Raw genomic sequence first — 21,137 nt, 5'->3', positions numbered from 1 at the left:
ATAAATAAAAAATATATTAAAAAATGTGTAGCATGCACTCTTCTCTGAGCATCGACGTCGTTAAGTAGGTTTGCAAAGGTTTGCATTTACATATAGCTTGTAAACACCAAGTTACAAATGAGAAGCAAGTAATAAAGAAATACTATATCTTTATCTCTTCCTAAATCGCTATTCAATCATGTCTCAAATTTCAGCATGAGATTTACGTCCTTTTTAGTAGCCCAGAAGCTCTAGGTGCTATGCCATATTTTTATTTTTGTTGGTTTTAACTTTGCCATTTTTAACATTAAAATAAACATTGATAAAAACTTTGTACGATATCATACATATTAATGGAGGAAACTTTTATTCGTCTCCTTAACTACACGACACAAGACCGGTTGCCATGTTTTCATCGACTTCGAGCTAATGATAAAAAATAATCAAAAGACAGAACAACAGTGTTAATGCTAGCCTTAAGCATCTTCAAACATTTTATTCCGGCTTCAATTTTATTTATTTATTTATTTTCATGCTCTCTTGTAATAACCTATTGATAATAGCTTCTTCATATTCTTTTATTATATTTTTATTTCCTCAACCGACATATAGAACTCCTTTTGAGTTTATGTTTTGACAATTCCTAAGTTGTTGTTAAATGTCCAAAGAAACAAACCGAGTCATTTCCGCAAGTAATAACCCGCATTTACACTAACACTTTACCAAATGGGAAAATCTAGTTGTTTTGTCCATTCTTCTATTGTTTTTCTTCTTCTACTTGTTTGTAATGTCTCTGTTTCAGAGACAACATCAACAGCAGAATCATTGTACACCTCTTTCATTCATTGTTTAACAAACCAAACAAAATCTTCAGACCAATTCTCCAACACACTCTTTTCTCAAACCAACGCTTCTTTTTCTTCTGTTCTCCAAGCTTATATTCGTAATGCTAGATTAAACACCACTTCAACTCCAAAGCCTTTACTAATCATCACTCCTCTTCAAGAATCACACGTCCAATCTACTGTATTTTGCTCCAAAACCATTGGAATTCAACTCAAAATAAGGAGTGGTGGACATGACTTTGAGGGTCTTTCATATGTCTCCAACCAACCCTTCATTATTCTTGACATGTTCCAATTCAGGAATATCAGTGTTGATATACAAAACGAGGTTGCTGTGGTTCAATCTGGTGCCACTCTTGGTGAATTTTATTATAGGATATGGGAGAAGAGTAAAGTTCATGGCTTTCCTTCTGGGGTTTGTCCTACTGTTGGTGTTGGTGGCCACTTCAGTGGTGGAGGGTATGGTAACATGATGAGAGAATTTGGGTTATCAATTGATAATATTATTGATGCTAAAATTGTTGATGTTAATGGTAGGATTCTTGATAAGAACACTATGGGGGAAGATTTTTTTTGGGCTATTAGAGGAGGTGGAGGATCAAGTTTTGGTGTTATCTTATCATATACTGTAAAGTTGGTTCTTGTACCTGAAGTTGTTACTGTTTTTCGTGTTGCGAAGAATTTGGATCAGAATGCAACTGAGCTTGTTTTCCAGTGGCAGCAAGTTGCGCCGCATACCGATGATAGGCTTTTCATGCGGCTTCTCTTGCAGCCTGTGAGTTCTAAGGTTGTGAAAGGGGAGATAACAGTAAGAGCCACTGTTATGGCATTGTTTCTTGGAGGAGCTGATGAAATTGTCACACTCTTGGGGAAGGAGTTTCCTTCTCTTGGTTTAAACAAAGAAAAATGTTCTGAAATGAGTTGGATTGATTCTGTGCTTTGGTGGGCTAGTTTTGGCAATGATTCAAAACCAGATGTGCTTCTTGACAGGAAAATCGACTCGGCGAAATTTTTCAAGAGGAAATCTGATTATGTTCAGGATCCAATTCCAAAAGATGGGTTGGAAGGGATATGGAAGAAGGTGATTGAATTGGGAAAAGTAGGATTGGTTTTCAATCCTTATGGTGGAAAAATGAATTTGATACCATCTAATGCTACCGCGTTTCCTCACCGTGAAGGGAATCTGTTCAAGATTCAGTATTCGGTGAATTGGGAGGAACCTGGAATTGATGTAGAAAATAATTTTACAAATCAGGCTAGAATGCTATATAATTACATGACACCTTTTGTGTCCAATAATCCAAGAAGAGCCTTCTTAAATTATAGGGACCTTGATATTGGTATCAATGATTTTGGAAATAGTAGCTATGAACAAGGGGTTGTTTATGGAGCGAAGTATTTCAATAACAACTTTGAGAGGCTGGTCAAGATCAAAACTGTAGTTGATCCAGAAAACTTCTTCAGGAATGAACAGAGTATTCCAACTCACCCTGGTAAGTAATAGAGGATGGAGTTATTAAAATGAATAATGATTTGATGCACTTGTTTGTTCCTTGTTATTATTAGTTAGCCTAATAGTTCCTACTGTTTTTGTAAATAATTTGATTATAATAATAGTTTGGGTTTAATTAATTCAAGAGATTATCCGTCATTTCCAATATATTATTTTACTATTTCATATGATTTTATTTATTGCAAATACGTGAGGTCATGAAGCAATTTCAGTGGATCCAATGACTGGAATTATTTGACTTAAGCAAACAGTTGTTGGTGCAACACTTAATAGATTGTTTAATAAGCAAGATCCGTGCAAGCTGCTTTTGCTTTTTTTTTTTAATGCTTTTGGTTCGAACCAGAATAGATGAAAAATGGCAGAAAATACATTTTAAATCTCATCATTCATTTCCTTATCTTAACATTTTTATTCTTATCCAATTATACCATGCATATGCTTGAACTTATTGCAATTTTGCAACCATGAAATTTTTGGATTTTCTTTTTCAATTTGACTGATGTTATTCACTATGATGTCGGGAACTGACACATGTCGGACCCTAGACACACCTGCAATTTGAAGTGTCAGTGCTACATAGATTATTCATCATTCTAACTTATATCTTTAAATAACAATCAGTTCTATTCGGCCAAAGAAAATAAAACCCTTGTTACTAGTGATATTAATTCTGCTTCATTGTACTTTCAGAAAACAGAAGAGAACTAATCAATATCTTGATATGTTGATCTTTTCTAATGAAACATAGTTGCAGGATTCATTTTTGAATGTTTTTCCTTCACTGATTGCAGGTTTCGACTCCGGTGCCGGTACTTCTGGTGCAGACAAATTGTTACATTCCAGCTTGTATAGAAAACTTATGGTAAAGGTGTTAGTTGTATGGTTTCTCATCCTTGAGTTGTTCATCTGATTATTGTAATTATACATGCACATATTTAGATTAAAACTTCATATAATGAAGCTAAACTCTTCTGTTTATTTGATTAAAACCTTAAAAGTGTGTTTGCAAAGAATTTTGTCTCCAAAAATGGGTATGCCACTGTCAGTAGATCAGTAATAATCACATTGGCAACTGGTTTCGGTTGAGAAAGAAAAGAAATACAATGAATTTTATACAGAAGTAACTCCTCTATGTGTACATATTTCTGCGATTAGACAATTCTCGGAAAAGTCTTCGAATTTTAATTAAGTTTAACTCAATTCACAATACCAACCTTTAATCACTAATTTGATCATATCACTAATTGATATGAGATCTCAACATAAAACTTAGTATCTTGGTTTGACTTGTGACCGATCTCAATAGGCACTAAAAATATAATGGTCATCACTCCATTAAAAATAAGTTGATCAATAGGCACGTCCAAAATATAATGGATATTATGAGATTGCATATGATTTATATTAAGAGGAGAGTCAGTTCCTACAATTATAATACATTGATCAATAGGAACGTCTAAAATATGTGAGCATGACTTATAATGTGAATTATATTATAGCACGAAAAAAGCTCCCACAAATAAAATACAAGCGTACATGGTTTAAAAAAATTTCTTGAGATACTCTCAACATTTAAAAATTGTGTTTACTCCATATTCTCTTATGTAGTTTTCATATATATATTTTTAATCTTAAACAAATATGTAACCAGAGTGAGTTGTGGTGATGATAGAGTCACGTTTCTATAGACAGAATCAAAGTGCTATCCTTAAAGAAATACCAATTATTACTGATATTGCTGCGAACATGTATTGCACCAGAATTTTTATATAGTATATTGTGATTTGTGAAATGTTTGTTTTGTGCTGTTTTTCTTTTTCTTTTCCCAATGAAATGCAAATATGCAGTGAGATATATGCATGTTTCTTCTGAGCCCAATGTGAGAATAAAGTTCATCAATAATCTAGAAAATGATCACTGTAGGAGACAATGACACGTACTGTTAGCCTTTTTGCCATGCTTTTCAGGTGCACTTGAATGAGTTGGCATAAACTAAAAATGTCACAACTTGTGTTAATACAGCTGAACAATTATTACTCACTAAAGACATAACTTATGTGGTCCAATATGTCTTGTTTTGTATAAAGTCCAACCCTCTATCACCCTTATCTTATGTGACTACACTTTCCAGAATAACAATGGATAAGTCAAATCCTCTGCCATTTCTCTCTGTTATGATTATTCTTCTTCTTCTTCCACATGTTTCTAATTCTCAAGCAGCCCCATCAAGAGATTCCATTTTTGTAACTTTTCTTCAGTGTCTTAAAAGCCACACAACCCAACCAGATCAAGTTTCAAACATAGTCTATGCCCAAACCAATGCATCATACACCTCCATTTTTGAAGCCTTTGTTAGAAATGCAAGGTTCAACACCCCCTCCACCACAAAACCATTACTTATTGTCACCCCTCTGCATGAAAACCAAGTACAAGCCACTATAGTTTGCTCCAAAACCATTGGTCTTCATCTCAAAATCAGAAGTGGAGGCCATGATTTTGAAGGTATTTCATATATCTCTGAGGTACCCTTTGTTATCCTTGACATGTTCAATTTTCAGAACATCACTGTTGATATACAAAATGAAATCGCCGTGATTCAAACCGGTGCAAGTCTTGGACAAGTTTATTATAGGATATGGGAGAAGAGTAAAGTTCATGGCTTTCCTGCTGGAGTTTGTTCAACTGTTGGTGTTGGTGGTCACTTAAGTGGAGGAGGGTATGGTAATATGATGAGAAAATTTGGGTTATCAATTGATAATGTTGTTGATGCTAAAATTGTTGATGTCAATGGTAGGGTTCTTGACAAAAACAGTATGGGGGAAGATCTTTTTTGGGCCATTAGAGGTGGTGGAGGAGCAAGTTTTGGAGTCATTTTATCATACACCGTTAAACTAGTTTCTGTACCAGAAAAAGTTGCAGTTTTTCAAGTTGACAAGACTTTGGATCAGAATGCAACTGATCTTGTTTTCCAGTGGCAACAAGTTGCTCCACACACTGATGATAGGCTTTTCATGAGACTAGTTTTGCAGCCTGTGAGTTCAAAAACTTTAAAGGGTCAGAAAACCATAAGAGCTTCATTTCAGGCTTTGTTTCTTGGAGGTGCTGATGAACTTGTGACACTCTTGGAGAAAGAGTTTCCTTTGTTGGGACTAAAGAAGGAAACTTGCAAGGAAATGAGTTGGATTGAATCTGTTTTTTGGTGGGCTAATTTCAATGATGGTTCCTCCTTAAATGCATTGCTTGAAAGAAACCATTACAAAGTTCATTCCAGCAAAAGAAAATCTGATTATGTACAATCACCAATTCCTAAAGATGGGTTGAAATGGATATTGAAGAAGATGGTTGAACTTGGAAAAGTTGAGCTTGTTTTCAATCCTTATGGAGGAAAAATGAATGAGGTTGCTTTTGATGCTACACCATTTCCTCACCGTGCAGGGTATCTATACAAAATTCAATATACTGTGAGTTGGGAAGAAAAAGGAGATGATGTAGAAAAGAGTTTATTAAGTCAGATTAGAATGTTATATAGTTACATGACACCATTTGTGTCAAAGAATCCAAGAAGTGCTTATGTGAATTATAGGGACCTTGATATTGGTATTAATAGACATGGTAAGGATGATTACAATGATGGAGTGGTTTATAGTATCAAGTACTTCAATAAAAATTTTGAGAGGTTGGTGAATGTTAAGACTAAGGTTGATCCTGAAAACTTTTTCTGGAATGAACAGAGTATCCCAACACTTCCAAACAAGGCATAGGCTGACCGACAAAAGACAGATTGAATTCATTATATTGACTTTTGTTTCTTTTTATCCTATCTGTATTCATGTACTAGCTCAGTGTTATAATAAATATAAATATAAATATAAAATGTAAATATTTATTTGTCTTATGATGATTAATATAAAATGTACATATTTTGTTCATCAAACAAACGAATGAAAATATCTTCTTAAAATAGTAAATGTAACAATAATCGAAAAATTAAGTTTAACTGCTACTCAAAAACATCTAAAGAGCAAACAAATATATTGAAAGCACAATGTGGGGCTGGAATTTGTGGATGCAATCTTTATACACAAAGACAGGAAAATTTTGGTATATTTGATAATAAGAAATTGTAATAATATAACACTGAGTTTGAGGACCGGCATTTAAATTCTACAACCAGATATTAGCTCAAATAGTCAGACCCCAATTTTTTTTTATAATATATCATAAATTTTGAAAAATTGTACTTAATTGCAGTTTTGGTCTTATATTATTATAAATTTATGGAATTGATCATCATATTTTAAAAGTCAACACTTTTGATTTCTTAATTATTCATATGTTATTAATTAAATTAAAAATATGAAAAATTTCTGAAAGTTGAAATCGAAGTTTTTAAATTTCACTGTTGTTAATCATTGTTCATCGTTGTATCAAATATCACATTATTTAAAGTATTTCGTGTCATCGTTTTTTAACAAAAAAATCATATGGAGCGACTGTCAATTTTTAAAATAGAAAAACCAATTTCGCAAATTAATAAAAATAGAGAAATTAAAACTGCAATTAAGCTTATTTTTGATTTTTTAGATTTAGACATATCTAAAATTTTATATTTGCACTTTATAGATTATGACCACTCTAAAATTTTATATTTGTACTTTATGTCCAAAATATTCAAATTCTAAAATTACTCTCATAGTTCCACTACACTTCTCTCTATCTTCCCTTCAATCAGACTAGCTCTCATCTCATCTCCACATTGACCCACAAAAGCATAATTTTATTTTCTCACTTACTATCTGTGTAGATTTTTTCACCAAATTCCAAAACTCTCTAGAATCGCGACCCAACCAATAAAGAAGATTAATTGTGTTAGAATATTGAATAGGTTAGGGTTTTGTGATACATTGATATTAGGAATTTGTTTAACATTATTGATTTACTGATTTTAGAAACTCATAATTAATTTGATGTTAGGGTTTTAGATCTTAGTAACTCTGATTTTGTGATTTACAATAGTGTTAATAGATCGTTTGTTGGTAACCTATTAGATTGTTTGCCGATAATCACTGTGAAGTTTATCATTAGTTGACACAATTGTGAGACATTTCAAATTTTTCTACTATGCCTCATATGATTAGAAAGTATGATTCCGGATATGAGAAGAGTAAGATTTTTTTTTTGAAGAGTTAACTCAATCTCAAGCGGGAGCTCTTGATAATTTTTTTATAAAAAAACCACTAATATATGTTGAAAATCATAATGTTGATGTTGAAATTCTTTATAACGTGCCTATTGAAAATGATGGTTTTGATAATGATAATGATGATGTTGATAATGTTGATAATGTTCATTGTGCTGATAACGATGATGCTAATTTGAATAATTCACTTGATAATGAAGATGACAATGTAGAGCAAGCAAATCCATTTGAACATTTGTTTGATGTATTTGATCTAAGAAATTGGAATGCTCTTGATTCTAAAATAATTGATTATGTAGTTATGAAAGGTCTTAAAATAGATTTTTTCATTGTAAAAAGTTTTAAGGATAATTCGAAGAGATGCTTTACTGTTAATTTGTATATTAAAATTTTATCAAATAGAGAGAAGTGTGATAATGATTGATCTCTTTAGTCAAAAGATACTTCAATTATATTATGATCCAATTTTTAGATTCGCAGCAAGTTATGAATATGAATAGTGAAATAATTTTTCGCAGCAAGTTTAATTGATGGTGAGATGCACATTATTTTCATGACTTGGTAGCTGCAAAAGTGCAAATTAAATAGATAGATTAACACTTCATATTCATGATAAGGTATCTGAGTGTTATGGCTGGTTAAATAAACACACAAAGTTTTCATCTAGATAAGATTTCATATCATTAGGCTGAAAGATAAATGCTTTTATGGTGTGGAAAACATTGCCTCTCAGTCTCTAAAGTTATGACATTGAGTTTTGCATCCTCACCATTTTTCAAAAGAAATGGAGATATCCATTATTATAATTTTAGTGTATAAGTACGTAAGGTAAAATATAGCATGATATTATTTATATTTTAAGAAAGTAACAATTTAGTTTTATTTGATTATTTTATAATATAAAAATTCTTTAAATTTAGTTTAATTTTTGTTTATGTCATTTAAATTTTTATTTTTTCATTTTAATTCTTTAAGTTATATCATTGATCATCTGTCTCACCTTAAATAATAACTAATATAATTGATAACATCTTATTATTCAAAACTCTATCGAATATTACAACAATAAGTCTTTTATACTACTTATTTAGAAATCAATCATCAAACCTTATAAATAGTCTATATTTCTTAATTTTTCTACTACCACTTACACACTTTTATAACCTCTAAAATTTGATAATGAAGATCTATCTACATAATCAATATTATTCACTTTATTTACTTGTAGAATAACGTGAATATTCAACTCATTGCGCAGTTTGAATTGGATCTTAATATTAATTCAAGAAAATTGTTAAATTTTAAGAACTACATGAATAATTTAATATAACTTCAAAGTTAACGATAAAAATAAAATATAACTTAAATGATTAAATCGTAAGAAAAAATAAATTAAAAGATATAAATTGAAACTGAACTAAATTTAAAGGACCTAAGTATTACAAAAAGAAATATAAATGAGCAAAATATTGCTTTTGTGATTAAACATAAGATATACAATCATTAAACTAACAACTCTATCATGTCAATTAAAAATATTTATAAATGTATATATTCACAAATATTTTTAGAGATGTCTCACACTTGAAATAAAGTTGTGTGAGGGGAGATTCACGTTGCTAGTATATGGAAAGTTCAATCTATATCAGTGATGAGTTGTTCTATAACTACCACCATTTGAACTTTGAAGCAATACCATATGAGTGATGAGTTGTGCAAAATTATAAATATTTCCCTCTATACTATGTCATTCTTAAATTTGTACAGCAAGATCATTTTAATCTCACACGAGTTCTTTTTGTTTTATTAAAGGAAAAAAATAAAGACACGGAAAGAAATTAAGTAATGGGCTCTCTTCTCTCTAGACACATGAGTTCGAAACTATACTTCTCAACAACATAAAAAGGCCCTTGATTTAGACATACATATATTGTGAAAATTGTACACTACCCTATAATTATACCTATACAGCATATTTTACTCAAACCACCTATTAATACTTTTACTTAAAAAGAAAAACATAGAACCGACAATTGTGAAATAAGATTTCCAAAAACATTGAATTTTTAAAAAAAGTATTATATTGACAAATTTGTATTTATATTTATATTTTTCGATACAAAAATATATTTCGAAAATTTCAAATTAAATTTTACAAACTAAAAATATATTTCAAAAAATTAATTTAAATTTACCATAAAATATTTAGAATCTTGTCAGTTTGGAAAATTATTTATTTTTATTTTATTTTAAAAGTTAGAAGCAAATCTGAACTTTTGAAAAGATTTGTGGGAGTAGGGTAGAGGTAAATTTTTTTAATGTTGTCCATAGTTTAACAAAGAGACCCAATCAATTTAAGCATACATGGTTAAAGTGGTTGTTCATCTATCTCCAATGTATATTAAAAATGTGCAAAATAAGTTGTTGGATTAGAATTTTCAATAATATCATTAATTTTATTTTTTATTATCGGATTAAAATCTTACTCTACTAAATTTTAAAGTCCATAAAAAATCAAGAATTTTGAGGTCCAAAACAGCATCTTCCCATGGTTAAACGTCATTCTTAATTTTGTCGGAGTTTCTCTCCATTTGGCCCAACTAGTTGGCCCATGGTTTAACAACCATTGCATCGTACTATTATTGCTTGCATAAGATTAATTATTGGGATATTCATGCTAGAATCAATTTATATGTTCTGTTCTATTTTATTTTTCATTTTTATTTCATAATTAATATTTTATTAAAAATTAACATTAAAAATAGATAAAAAATTTTGTTTAAAAAATATTTAAAATATAATGGCATGTTTCTTTTTTATTGAAGAAAATAGGAAATAAATAGATTCTCTAAATTTTTCAATAAAAATAATTAGCCTACATATCATTGAGTGATTTCAATCCATTCGCGGCATTGCCGACACCTCCTAACTTTTCTATTTTATATGACATGTGATATATAGTTTAATTAGTTTCCTCCTTTTGTCATAGGAGGACAATATTTTGGGTCCATTTTTTTTTAAAGCATGCATAATACATTACTTTTTTATACCACACATCATAAAAGAAAGGGGCTTCATGTAAAAGTTGGTGTGGAGACATGAACAAATACTAATACTATAGATGTAACGTTTTATTTGGCCCAACCAACAATCCCTAGAATGCATGTGTATCAAGTTGAAAATTTATACACTATAGTGTGCTAAATCTAGTGTAACGAGGAAAACAATATAAATTGGAGCTTGTATTTCCCTCTTTTTATGAGTTTCAAATAACTTAAAAGTGGTTCAAATTAATTCTCTATACTAGTTAGTACGAAAGTAGAAAATGGATTTTTTCGCTCATGCCCCATATATATTAAGGAGAAGTGAATTTAGTTGATTAAAGAAGAAAATAGAAATAACTAAATGTGATTATATGAATTGTCTTATTAATATTTATAACAATTGGTTCCTCCGACGGCTTTAAACTTAACCACAAGGCTAACTAAAACCATCACTCACAATCTTCTCATCTAAGTAGGTACAAGGTTCAATTTTTGAAGAAGGCAAAAATTTGCAAAATGGTTACAATGCAAAAAACTTGCAAATTGGTCAATAATATCAAACCGTGAAAATGTCGTGAATAATAGTTTTGGCCACCTTCACGAATATATCTAAAAGATAGAGGTTTAAAATAGGAGGATCAACTCATGTAGGCATCAAAGCACCTATAGTGTTTATGAATTCAAGGAGCTAGCCATTCAATATATTTTTTGCCCTACATTTAGGATAACATCACATGCATGCAATGAGTTATGCAAAGCAACTCAACTTATATTTTATCTCAACTCACTTAATTTTGAGTTTAATCTGAATCAATCTATTTAAATTTTATGGTGTTTAATTTGAGTAGCATATTTAACATTTTGAATCCGTGAATCCAATCTATTAACATGACATAGACCTTTTATTTATTTTTTCTGTTATTGATGCATAATTATAATTTAGTTATTGAATTTTATTTAAATTATAATTTAATTATAATTTTTAGGTGTTTTATTGTATTTGTGAATGTATGTTAAATATTGAATGGTATGTTGAGATAAAATATCATGATTTTTTATAGGTTCTAGTATTTAAATTTAATTACATTTTTTTGAACAAAAAAATATTTTGTAGTTATAACCTATGAACCCAATCCAACTAGACTCTCAATTGAATCGGTATGATTCATATTTAATATAAAAATTACGGATTAAGAAATCAACTCAGCTCAAACGATTGGATATTATAGATTTGGTCGAAACGACTCAATCCAATTCGTAAATACCCTTAACTTCCTCCGTTTCTATTTATAAACAAAAATGAATCCAAAAGAATTAATATAGTCTAAATACATTAAATTTTATTGACTCATTTATACTTATAAATAAAATATAAGAAATATATATTAAACTTTATTCATATAAACCATATTTTCGCATGAAAGAGTTAATTGTAATCTCCCACCTTTAAAAAATTATCATGTGAATACACTTTACTTTCTCGGAGAGAATCTATTCTCATAGTATAAGATTTTTTTTTGGGTGTTTAGTATAGGGGGAATTTTTTTTAAATAACTCTTTTTTGAAAAAAAGAATTATTAAATATTTTTTTTAGTTATAAGTCGCCATTTGAAATGACGACTTCTTTAAGAAAGTCGAAGTTCCAAATGGTGATTTTTCAAAGACTTTTTTAAAAAAAATATTTTTTTTCAATTTTTATTGAAATAACAAAAATAACATATATATAATTCATAATAAAAATTTAAAAAAAATTAATTTTTTATTTTTTTTAAAAGGTCTTTAAAAAATCGTCATTTGAAACTTGAATTTTTTTAAGGAAGTCGCCATTTTTAAAAAGAGTAGTTTAGTAATTTTTTATTTAGAAAAAGGTTATTTAAAAAAAAATTCTCTAGTATAGGAGCTTGTCCAAGAAGAAGAAGGAAAATATATCAATGATTATTATAAGAGCATTACAGAAGATTGACGTATTGCTTACCTCAAAAAATAAATGATTTTCTATTTTTTTTTTCTTCTATTAACGTCTTGCACGTATTGGAATAAGAAACGAAAACTAGGCCACACACAAAAGAAAACTTTATTCTTGTTTACAGAAAGCAAAACGTGAAAGGAAGATTAGAAATCTGATTTAGAATTTGAATTTTGTTCTAGAAGAGGGGTACTAGCTAAGTCTTATTTTAGAAAGTAGGAAGTGAAAGGTGAAATGAAAAAAAAATAAAGCCACATTTACATTATTAATTAATTATTAGATTAAATAAGTTTTTAATTTTATACAATCTGATTATTTTATTTTTAATCTTTATAAAAATTTCATCAATTTTTAATCTTTTAAATTTTTTATTTTTAGTTCCTAATTTTAAGTCAACCATGATATATTTTTTGAACTTTTAAATGATTTTTATGGTTATATTTGGTACATTGTAATAAAATTTCCTTTAGAAATTTATAAAAATTTAACGAGCAACAAATTACATTTAAATTTTTAAACAAAAAAATTTAAAAATTCATATTAAATTTATTATTTGTTGGAAAATCCTAATTTTTTATACAGAACTTGTTAAGTATATTTTAAATATTAGTGTAAAAAGTTATTTAAAATTTTTAAAGCTATATAATAGTTGATATAAAATCATTAAAAATATAAATATAAATTTTTAGATGATTGAAAGTTGATGAAGTTATTTATAAAAAGTAAAAATAAAATTATAAATTTTTATTACGAATAGAAAGTTATTCAACTCTTAATTGTTTCTTTTCCAGGCTAACCTTTATAACTAATCTTTTTCTACAATCTTTATCTGTTGTCGTTTTGTGCTTTCAGCTGAAACCTAGTGTATCTTTGTCAATTTTATTGACAGAGACACCATTTGCTTTGCACAATGCACATGCTATAGCATTATATGGTCAAGACATGCTCCTTAACTAAACATTTTTACTTTTGGTTTAAGTTTTAATTCAACTTAAAAATATTGTTTGAATATTTTATTTTGAATTATAATGCAAGATTATAATTGTGTAAATTATTATAGTAGAATTTATTATCTCTTCTAAAAAAAATAAAATATATTTAATTTTCACTTCATATAATTGAATTAAAAAAAATAAGATTCTACTTCCTAACTGCTAACTGGTCTCACTCGTGAATTATGGTCGGTTTGGGGGAGAATAGAAAAAAGGTAAAGAAAATGGAAGAGAGAGAGTAAAAATTTTCTAAAGCTCATTTTAGTTGCCCTTCACTAATGAGAGATTTGGAGAGAGGAAGAATATTTGTTTAAAGTTTAAATTTAAATATTTTTTATTTACAGTGATTTTGAATATTGTAAAGGTAAAACAAAATAGTTTTATATTTTTTTAATTAAAGTTTCTTACCTCTCTCCTCATCAAATCAAATATAAAATACTTTAAAATATATCATCTCATTTATTTCTATTCTCTATTTTTCTACTAAAATATTTTCCCCTACCACGTGTTAAACCAAAAGGAGCCTGAGCCTCTTTAGTTTTATGAATATTTGCTTCATTATATAAAAGAAAAAAATAGTCTTGAGAATAAAATAAGATTAAGTCAACAATTTTGTTTTTAAAAAATTGTAATGATCAATCAATCTAATTCTTCAAATTTATAAAATACTATCAATTTAGTCTCTTACCCTTAACAATGACAATCAATTTAGTTAATTTTTAGAATTTGTACCACAATTTTAATTGTTAAGGTTTGTCTTGATGAAGCAAAAGACTACTCAATTCAATGTATAAGTATTTCATATGTTTGCTAAATAGATATGTTGGAGAAATGATTAAATTGATAATTTAATTTAGGAAATTAATTCACTAATCCCTCTATCAGTGACATATACAACTCTACTAATTATATTTACCATTAAAAATAAAATAAAAAGAGTTGTAATGTGATCCAACACTCGTGGAGTTTCTTCCTTCTACTTTTTAATTGTCATCATTTGTGGTGGTACAAGGGGTTATGATGACAAGAATTATATTCACTAATTCAGTAAAAGACGCATATTAAGGCTATAATCAAGGACGTACTCTTTCAATTAAAGTCTAGTCCCTGCGTTGACGGTTCAATTTTGTAATAAATAAGTTGTAACTTTTAATGGTTGTTGAATGTTCAACCACCTCTGTTCTATTCTATACGTTCTTTCCTTTTGTGCAGTTATTTCAAGATCAACGTTGTTTTTTATTTTTTATTTTTAATTTAAGATTAATTATTATTTTTTAATTGATATTATGTACATTAATATTCTCACAATATTAAGGACCGGTTAAGTAAATCGTTGTCATATAAATAACACCACAACTTACATTATTTTGTATACGTTCAAAAAACTACATTGCAACTTAAACAATGACTTATACGGTTCTACCTTAGTTAAGCTTTAGTGGCGATTCCGAATTTCATCCTATTAAACAAGTACTTTACGCAACACAATAATGTGAAGCAACGAATATACTAGTAATTGTTGAGACATAGTATAGTATGTGAAACATTAGATCATACAGTTATAACCACCTATGGTATGTAACATATTCTAATTAATTATAGAGAATATACTTTATTTGTTGCATGATCGCATAATGATGCAAGTATAGAGACATTCTTATCTCTTATGGGGCCATTCAAGACTAATGCTTTGCCTTGCACATGACTAATGGACAATACAAATACCATTCTTTTATGCCAAGTCTTGTCATATTATTTATAATGTGAAAGTGTGATACATGTTATTGGAAACAAGTTAAAATGGAAAATGTTTCTCTTCCACACTGCCATAATTAAAATTAGAACATTGACCCCATAACAATATACCAATACTCTTCATCTTTATGACGTATGTTTTGTTACAAATATCAAATAATAAGAGAATTATAGTTGGATGAAAACTGAATTAAATAACATTTTCTAAAACTTAACATTTGTCAAAAAAAGTAACATTTTCTAAAGATTAAAAAAAGATGAAGATGCATTGGCGCCGGCCACACAGACTTGTAGAGATGATTACTATATGAAGACAGATATTGTACAAATTATTTATATAATATAATTTATTAGAAAAAAATGGGAAAAAAATTAAATGTGATCGATATAATTGGATGAAGTAATTTTCAAAAACACCTGAATAATGAAGGAAAAAAAAGTAATTATACAAATATTTAGCAAAATAATTTGAATTTTTTAAATAACTGTATAACAATTTGTAATGTCTTTTAAAAAATATAATTATTGAAAAAAATATAGAGGAAATATCATTTTATCAACAAAGTTGTTCGTAATAAATATTGATATTATTATTTTGTGATTTGTTCAAATTTTATTAAAAAAAAAAACAATTTTGTGTTTTGTTCAAATTTCATAAACAACACATATTTATATTGCGTATATTTATCTCGTGTATGTTTGTACAATAAATTATAATTAGTATACTATAATTTTTCTCAATTTTTTATTGAATTCATATTCAGGAGACACACTAGAAATCAAGTAAACATTTATTTTTAAATTACTTTGCCAATGAAAAATTCATCTTGTAAAAAACTGACTATAACAATTTTTTTTTTTTCTGAATGATTTATATAGTAAATTATAATGTGAGTATTATACCTGTATTGAAGTTGTATTTTATCGTAAACGCATCCGCATTTGTGTCATGTATAAATGATTTGTACTAAAAATTATAATTGATCTATTACACATTTCTTTGTGAACTAATTAAACAATTAAATATCATATTTGAAACTTTTTTTTTTACCAATCTTTTAACTAATTTATCATTGACAAAAATTTGTCATATGTATAGATTGTATAGTAAAATATATTATAACTTTTTTCAATTTTATTATTTTGTATAACATATTTAAAGAGGAATGCTAACAAATGACATTGGAGCACTTGTTAATAATACAAATGTAGAAAAAATAATATTAGAAGTTGTGTAACTCAAACTTAAAAATTGTAAAAATTGAAATTTTCTTCTAACAAGTTTTTTTATTTCCTTTTTTGTTTCTTTAACAAGTGTTTTTGTGCCCAAGAGGGCACGTATTAGCATGACTCATATTTAAAATAAGAAGAGTGATGTCAACACAATCTCTAATATATAATTTTTAACATAATTTCTTTAATCGGTTAAAATTAACATAGGTCCATAAAATTATGTGGGTCTCTATAAATTTGATGGGACTAATGTGAATTTTAATTAAACATATTTAAAAATGTGAGTTAAAAGAATATTTTATTAGCTCTATTCTTTAAAATACACATATAATTATATACACTATTTTTTTTTTTATTCTTACATTATTTTTTATGTCATTATTTTTTAAGGTATATAGAGAGATTATAATAAATGATCAAAGATAATGGTTAAAAGATTCCGAGAGAGAGAGTGACATAAATAATTTAAAAAATAATAATATGATGTGACATATAAAAAATGATAAATAATAAAAAATATAATGACACAAGAGAAATAAAAACAATTGAAACAATTAAACTACTTTTAGTTTTGAATTTTAAAGAGGTGTCAAAAAACTAACAAATATTATAATGAAGTTTTTAATTGCTAATTTAGTTTATGTCACAAATATTTTTCGTGTATGTATATGTAATAAATTTGACTTCATGTTTTATAATTTTTCTTAGATTTTTTAGAAGATATTTAAAATGCACAAGTAATCAATAAATACACCTTAGTTTTTTGAACATAATAAATGATGAAATAGATAAATGAATAATAGTAAATCATGCAATTAAGTTTTTTATTGTAAATAGTGAAAGAGATAATTGAAAGTTAATAAGAGAGAGAAAATGACATAAACAATGAAATATAAGTAAAATGAGTTATTGTAAAGGTAATGTATTTGGTTTTAATTTTTAATTAAATATATTAATTTTTTAGTTATTATTTATATTTATATTTTAGTACATATGAAGTAGAGTGAGAGATGTAGTGGTCGAAATTGCCCTCAAATTTAAAAAGTAATCTTAAATTTAACAAATGTTACAATGAAATTTTACACTATAATGTAATTTTTTTTTAAAATTGTTAATAAATCACAATCATTAGATTGTTAAAAATATTTAATTTTTATTATAATTATTTATAAAATTACTTACATGATTGATTATAATTTTATAGATACATATTAGATTAGAAGATATATTTGTAAAAAAAATTAGAAGAACGATAGATAGATAAAACTATTATTTACTGAAATTGAAAGTGATATAAAATTATTAAATTGAATATGTGTAAGGTCAAATTTTCTTACTTCATTATCAAGTGAAATATAAGGAAACAGTATATATATTTGATATTACAGTCATTTATCCAACATCTAATTAAAATTAACTACAATGTTACATATACAAATTTGTAAGTGGAGTAAACATTAATTTGTGGGTATTACTTGTAAATTTATTTATATGACTAATTTTTATTGGGTGTTGGATAAATTATTCACAATTTTTTAAAGCCATCTTAAGCTTCACCTTTAAAATAAAATTTAACTGAATATCAAACTAGTCTCTGAAAATGTAAATACCGTCAAATTAGTCTCTATTGTGAATTGACAAATACATCTTTAAAATTATAAAATATCAATCAAAATAGTCCATAAGTAAAATTTTGTCGTTACATATTTGATGTGATACTATAATTGAATATGTGACTTATCCATGTTGATCTAACATCAATGTCATCTTCCTAAGAATAAATTTGGCGATTAAATTATGTTATCTCAAAGATAAATTTACAAGTAATAATAATTGTGCACAAATTAATTATGGACAAATTAGTCCATCAAATATTTAAGTTTTATTAGAAACTTAGTCAACACTGTGATGACATTGATATGAGATCAAAGTAAAAGATTAAATATTCAATTAAGATGTCACGTCATAATATATAATGACAAAAGTTTACACGGAGACTATTTTAATTACTATTATCTTCCCACAAAGAGTGTCATTTACGATGTTCGCACACATATTAAAAAAAATGCAATAATTAGATGAAAGAAAGAAATAATTTTACTAAATTATCTATCTTAATAATTGGTAGGTTTTTCATTATTATCAATACAAAATATAATAGTATTTTGAAAGTTGTGCATCTAGTAATTATTGAATGGTAGTATAAAAAAAAAAATTAAACTTACATTGAAAATTGTGAGTAACATTTATTTTGAGACAATTTTCATTTACTAAATGAACACTTATTATGAAAAGAAAATAGTATTTTACATATTTGTCAATTCATAAAATTCAGAAATTAATTTGCTTAATATTTACAATTTGAGAGAGACCAGAAGAATATTTTATCATTAAAAAAAAAACTTTCAAAAAGAGATTATTTGCATAGTTGTTCATATTATATTTGTATATATAGAGCATGGGTGACACCCTCCTTCATCACAAAAACAGAGAAACACACACAAGAATCATGGTGTCACCAATCTCTCCCTTATCAATTTTATTCCTCCTCCTATTATCACTTTCAATGCCAGCTTCATCTTTACTTCAAGAAAATTTTGTCCAATGTCTCAACCTGAATTCAAAAACAACATATCCATTTCATACAACAATTTACACTCCAAATGATGCTTCATTCAAAACCATCCTTGATACCACAGCAATGAACCTAAGGTGTTTGTTGCCTTCATCACCGAAACCTGAATTCATATTCACACCCCTCCAAGATTCCCATGTCCAAGCAGCTGTAATTTGCTCCAAAAAACTTGGAATTCACCTAAGAGTAAGAAGTGGTGGACATGACTATGAAGGTGTTTCATATGTTTCAGAAAATGAAACACCTTTCATAGTTATCGACTTACTCAAACTTCGCGGTATAAATGTCGATATCAAAACCAAAACTGCTTGGATTCAAGCTGGTGCTACAATAGGTGAAGTTTATTACAGAATCTATGAGAAAAGTTCTGTTCTTGGTTACCCTGCTGGACTTTGCACAAGCTTAGGTGTTGGTGGACACATAACAGGAGGTGCATATGGAACTATGATGAGAAAATATGGTCTTGGTGCTGATAATGTTTTAGATGCTGAAATTGTTGATGCAAATGGAAACATTCTTGATAGAGAAAAAATGGGTGAGGATTTGTTTTGGGCTATTAGAGGTGGTGGTGGTGGAAGTTTTGGTATTGTTCTTTGGTGGAAGATAAAGCTTGTTCAAGTTCCACCAACCGTGACAGTTTTTACTGTCACTAAAAGTTTAGAACAAGGTGCAACAAAACTTCTTCATAGATGGCAAGAAGTAGCACCTTTTATTGATGAAAATCTCTTTATAAGAGTCATTATTCAACCATCTAGTGTTGTTGGAAACAAAACTCAAAGAACTATTACAACTACTTATAATGCTGTTTTTCTTGGTGAAGCTAGAACACTTCTTCAAGTGATGAAGAAAAGTTTTCCTGAATTGGGTTTGACAAGGAAAGATTGTGAAGAAACTAGCTGGATCAAATCTGTGCTATATATTGCAAACTTTCCAAGTGATACACCACTTGAAGTTCTTCTTAAAGGAAAACCAACTTTCAAGAATTTCTTCAAAGCAAAATCAGATTTTGTTAAGGAACCAATACCAGAAAATGGGATTGAAGGGTTGTGGCAAAGGTTGTTGGTTGAAGATAGCCCTTTGTTGATTTGGAATCCATATGGTGGAAAAATGAGCGAGTTTTCAGAATCTGATAGCCCTTTTCCTCATAGAAATGGAACATTGTATAAAATTCAGTACTTGACTTTATGGCAAGATGGTGACAAAAATGCTGCAAAGCATATAGATTGGATTAGAAAACTTTATAATTACATGACACCTTATGTGTCTAAATTTCCAAGGGAAGCTTATGTTAATTATAGGGATCTTGATTTGGGAATTAACTCTAAGAATAGTACAAGTTACATAGAAGCAAGTGCTTGGGGTTATAGATATTTTAAGGATAATTTTAACAAGTTGGTTAAGATAAAGACTAGAGTGGATCCTGAAAATGTGTTCAGGCATGAACAAAGTATTCCACCGCTTCCAATATAAAAAAAAAATGTCTAATGGGAAATAATAAAGGCATAGTGATGCTAGTGTTATCAGTAGACTGGTAACTATAAATTTGTTGTGAAAAGGGTAATTATTATTATCTAGTTTAGAAAAATAAAAATACATTTAGATCTGTTACTTTATTTTTGTATTGTAAGGTTGTAAGACACTGATTAAGTGCCTAATTGTAATGTTTGATGTATTTTTTGTGATATCTGTATGTGATTTAGGTGCCTAATTGCTTTTAAGTGTGGAGCAACTAGTGGTCTTTTTCTAAGGATATGAATTTTCTAAATATGATTTTGATGTAAAAGAATTGTTACTATACTAACTTATTGTGAATTTGTTGTTTAATGAGACATGGAGGAATCTTTAGTTGGTGAATCGAAGAGTACTATGATTTAATTAAGATGACTCAACATACTGTTTTACATCAAAAGGGTGTCTGGATATTAATCTTGTGATTGAGGTGAGTTGGGTATTCCTCTCAAATGACCTACATGCC

General features: G+C 28.1%; 3 protein-coding genes across 3 annotated transcripts; all 3 read left to right on the top strand.

The window, feature by feature from the left end:
* The first annotated feature begins 561 nt into the window (after positions 1 to 561).
* LOC101502678 (berberine bridge enzyme-like 21) lies at positions 562 to 3,347 on the top strand. Its single transcript, XM_004504667.4, has 2 exons — positions 562 to 2,317; positions 3,129 to 3,347. The coding sequence occupies exons 1-2, from the start codon at positions 706 to 708 to the stop codon at positions 3,245 to 3,247; spliced, it is 1,731 nt and encodes a 576-aa protein (XP_004504724.2). The 5' UTR covers positions 562 to 705; the 3' UTR covers positions 3,248 to 3,347.
* A 1,054-nt stretch (positions 3,348 to 4,401) lies between these two features.
* LOC101502374 (berberine bridge enzyme-like 21) lies at positions 4,402 to 6,259 on the top strand. The gene has a single exon (XM_004504666.4). It carries the CDS (start codon positions 4,476 to 4,478, stop codon positions 6,096 to 6,098), a length of 1,623 nt encoding a protein of 540 aa, XP_004504723.1. The 5' UTR covers positions 4,402 to 4,475; the 3' UTR covers positions 6,099 to 6,259.
* Positions 6,260 to 18,992: 12,733 nt separating this feature from the next.
* On the top strand, positions 18,993 to 20,846 carry LOC101502042 (monolignol oxidoreductase AtBBE-like 13). Its single transcript, XM_004504665.4, has one exon. The coding sequence runs from the start codon at positions 19,037 to 19,039 to the stop codon at positions 20,630 to 20,632; it is 1,596 nt and encodes a 531-aa protein (XP_004504722.1). The 5' UTR covers positions 18,993 to 19,036; the 3' UTR covers positions 20,633 to 20,846.
* Positions 20,847 to 21,137: the final 291 nt, after the last annotated feature.

This window comes from Cicer arietinum, chromosome 6, assembly GCF_000331145.2.
Source record: "Cicer arietinum cultivar CDC Frontier isolate Library 1 chromosome 6, Cicar.CDCFrontier_v2.0, whole genome shotgun sequence".
Classification (NCBI taxonomy): domain Eukaryota; kingdom Viridiplantae; phylum Streptophyta; class Magnoliopsida; order Fabales; family Fabaceae; genus Cicer; species Cicer arietinum.
The sequence above is the reverse complement of the archived record's forward strand: the minus strand, read 5'-3'. Positions and strand labels throughout refer to the sequence as shown.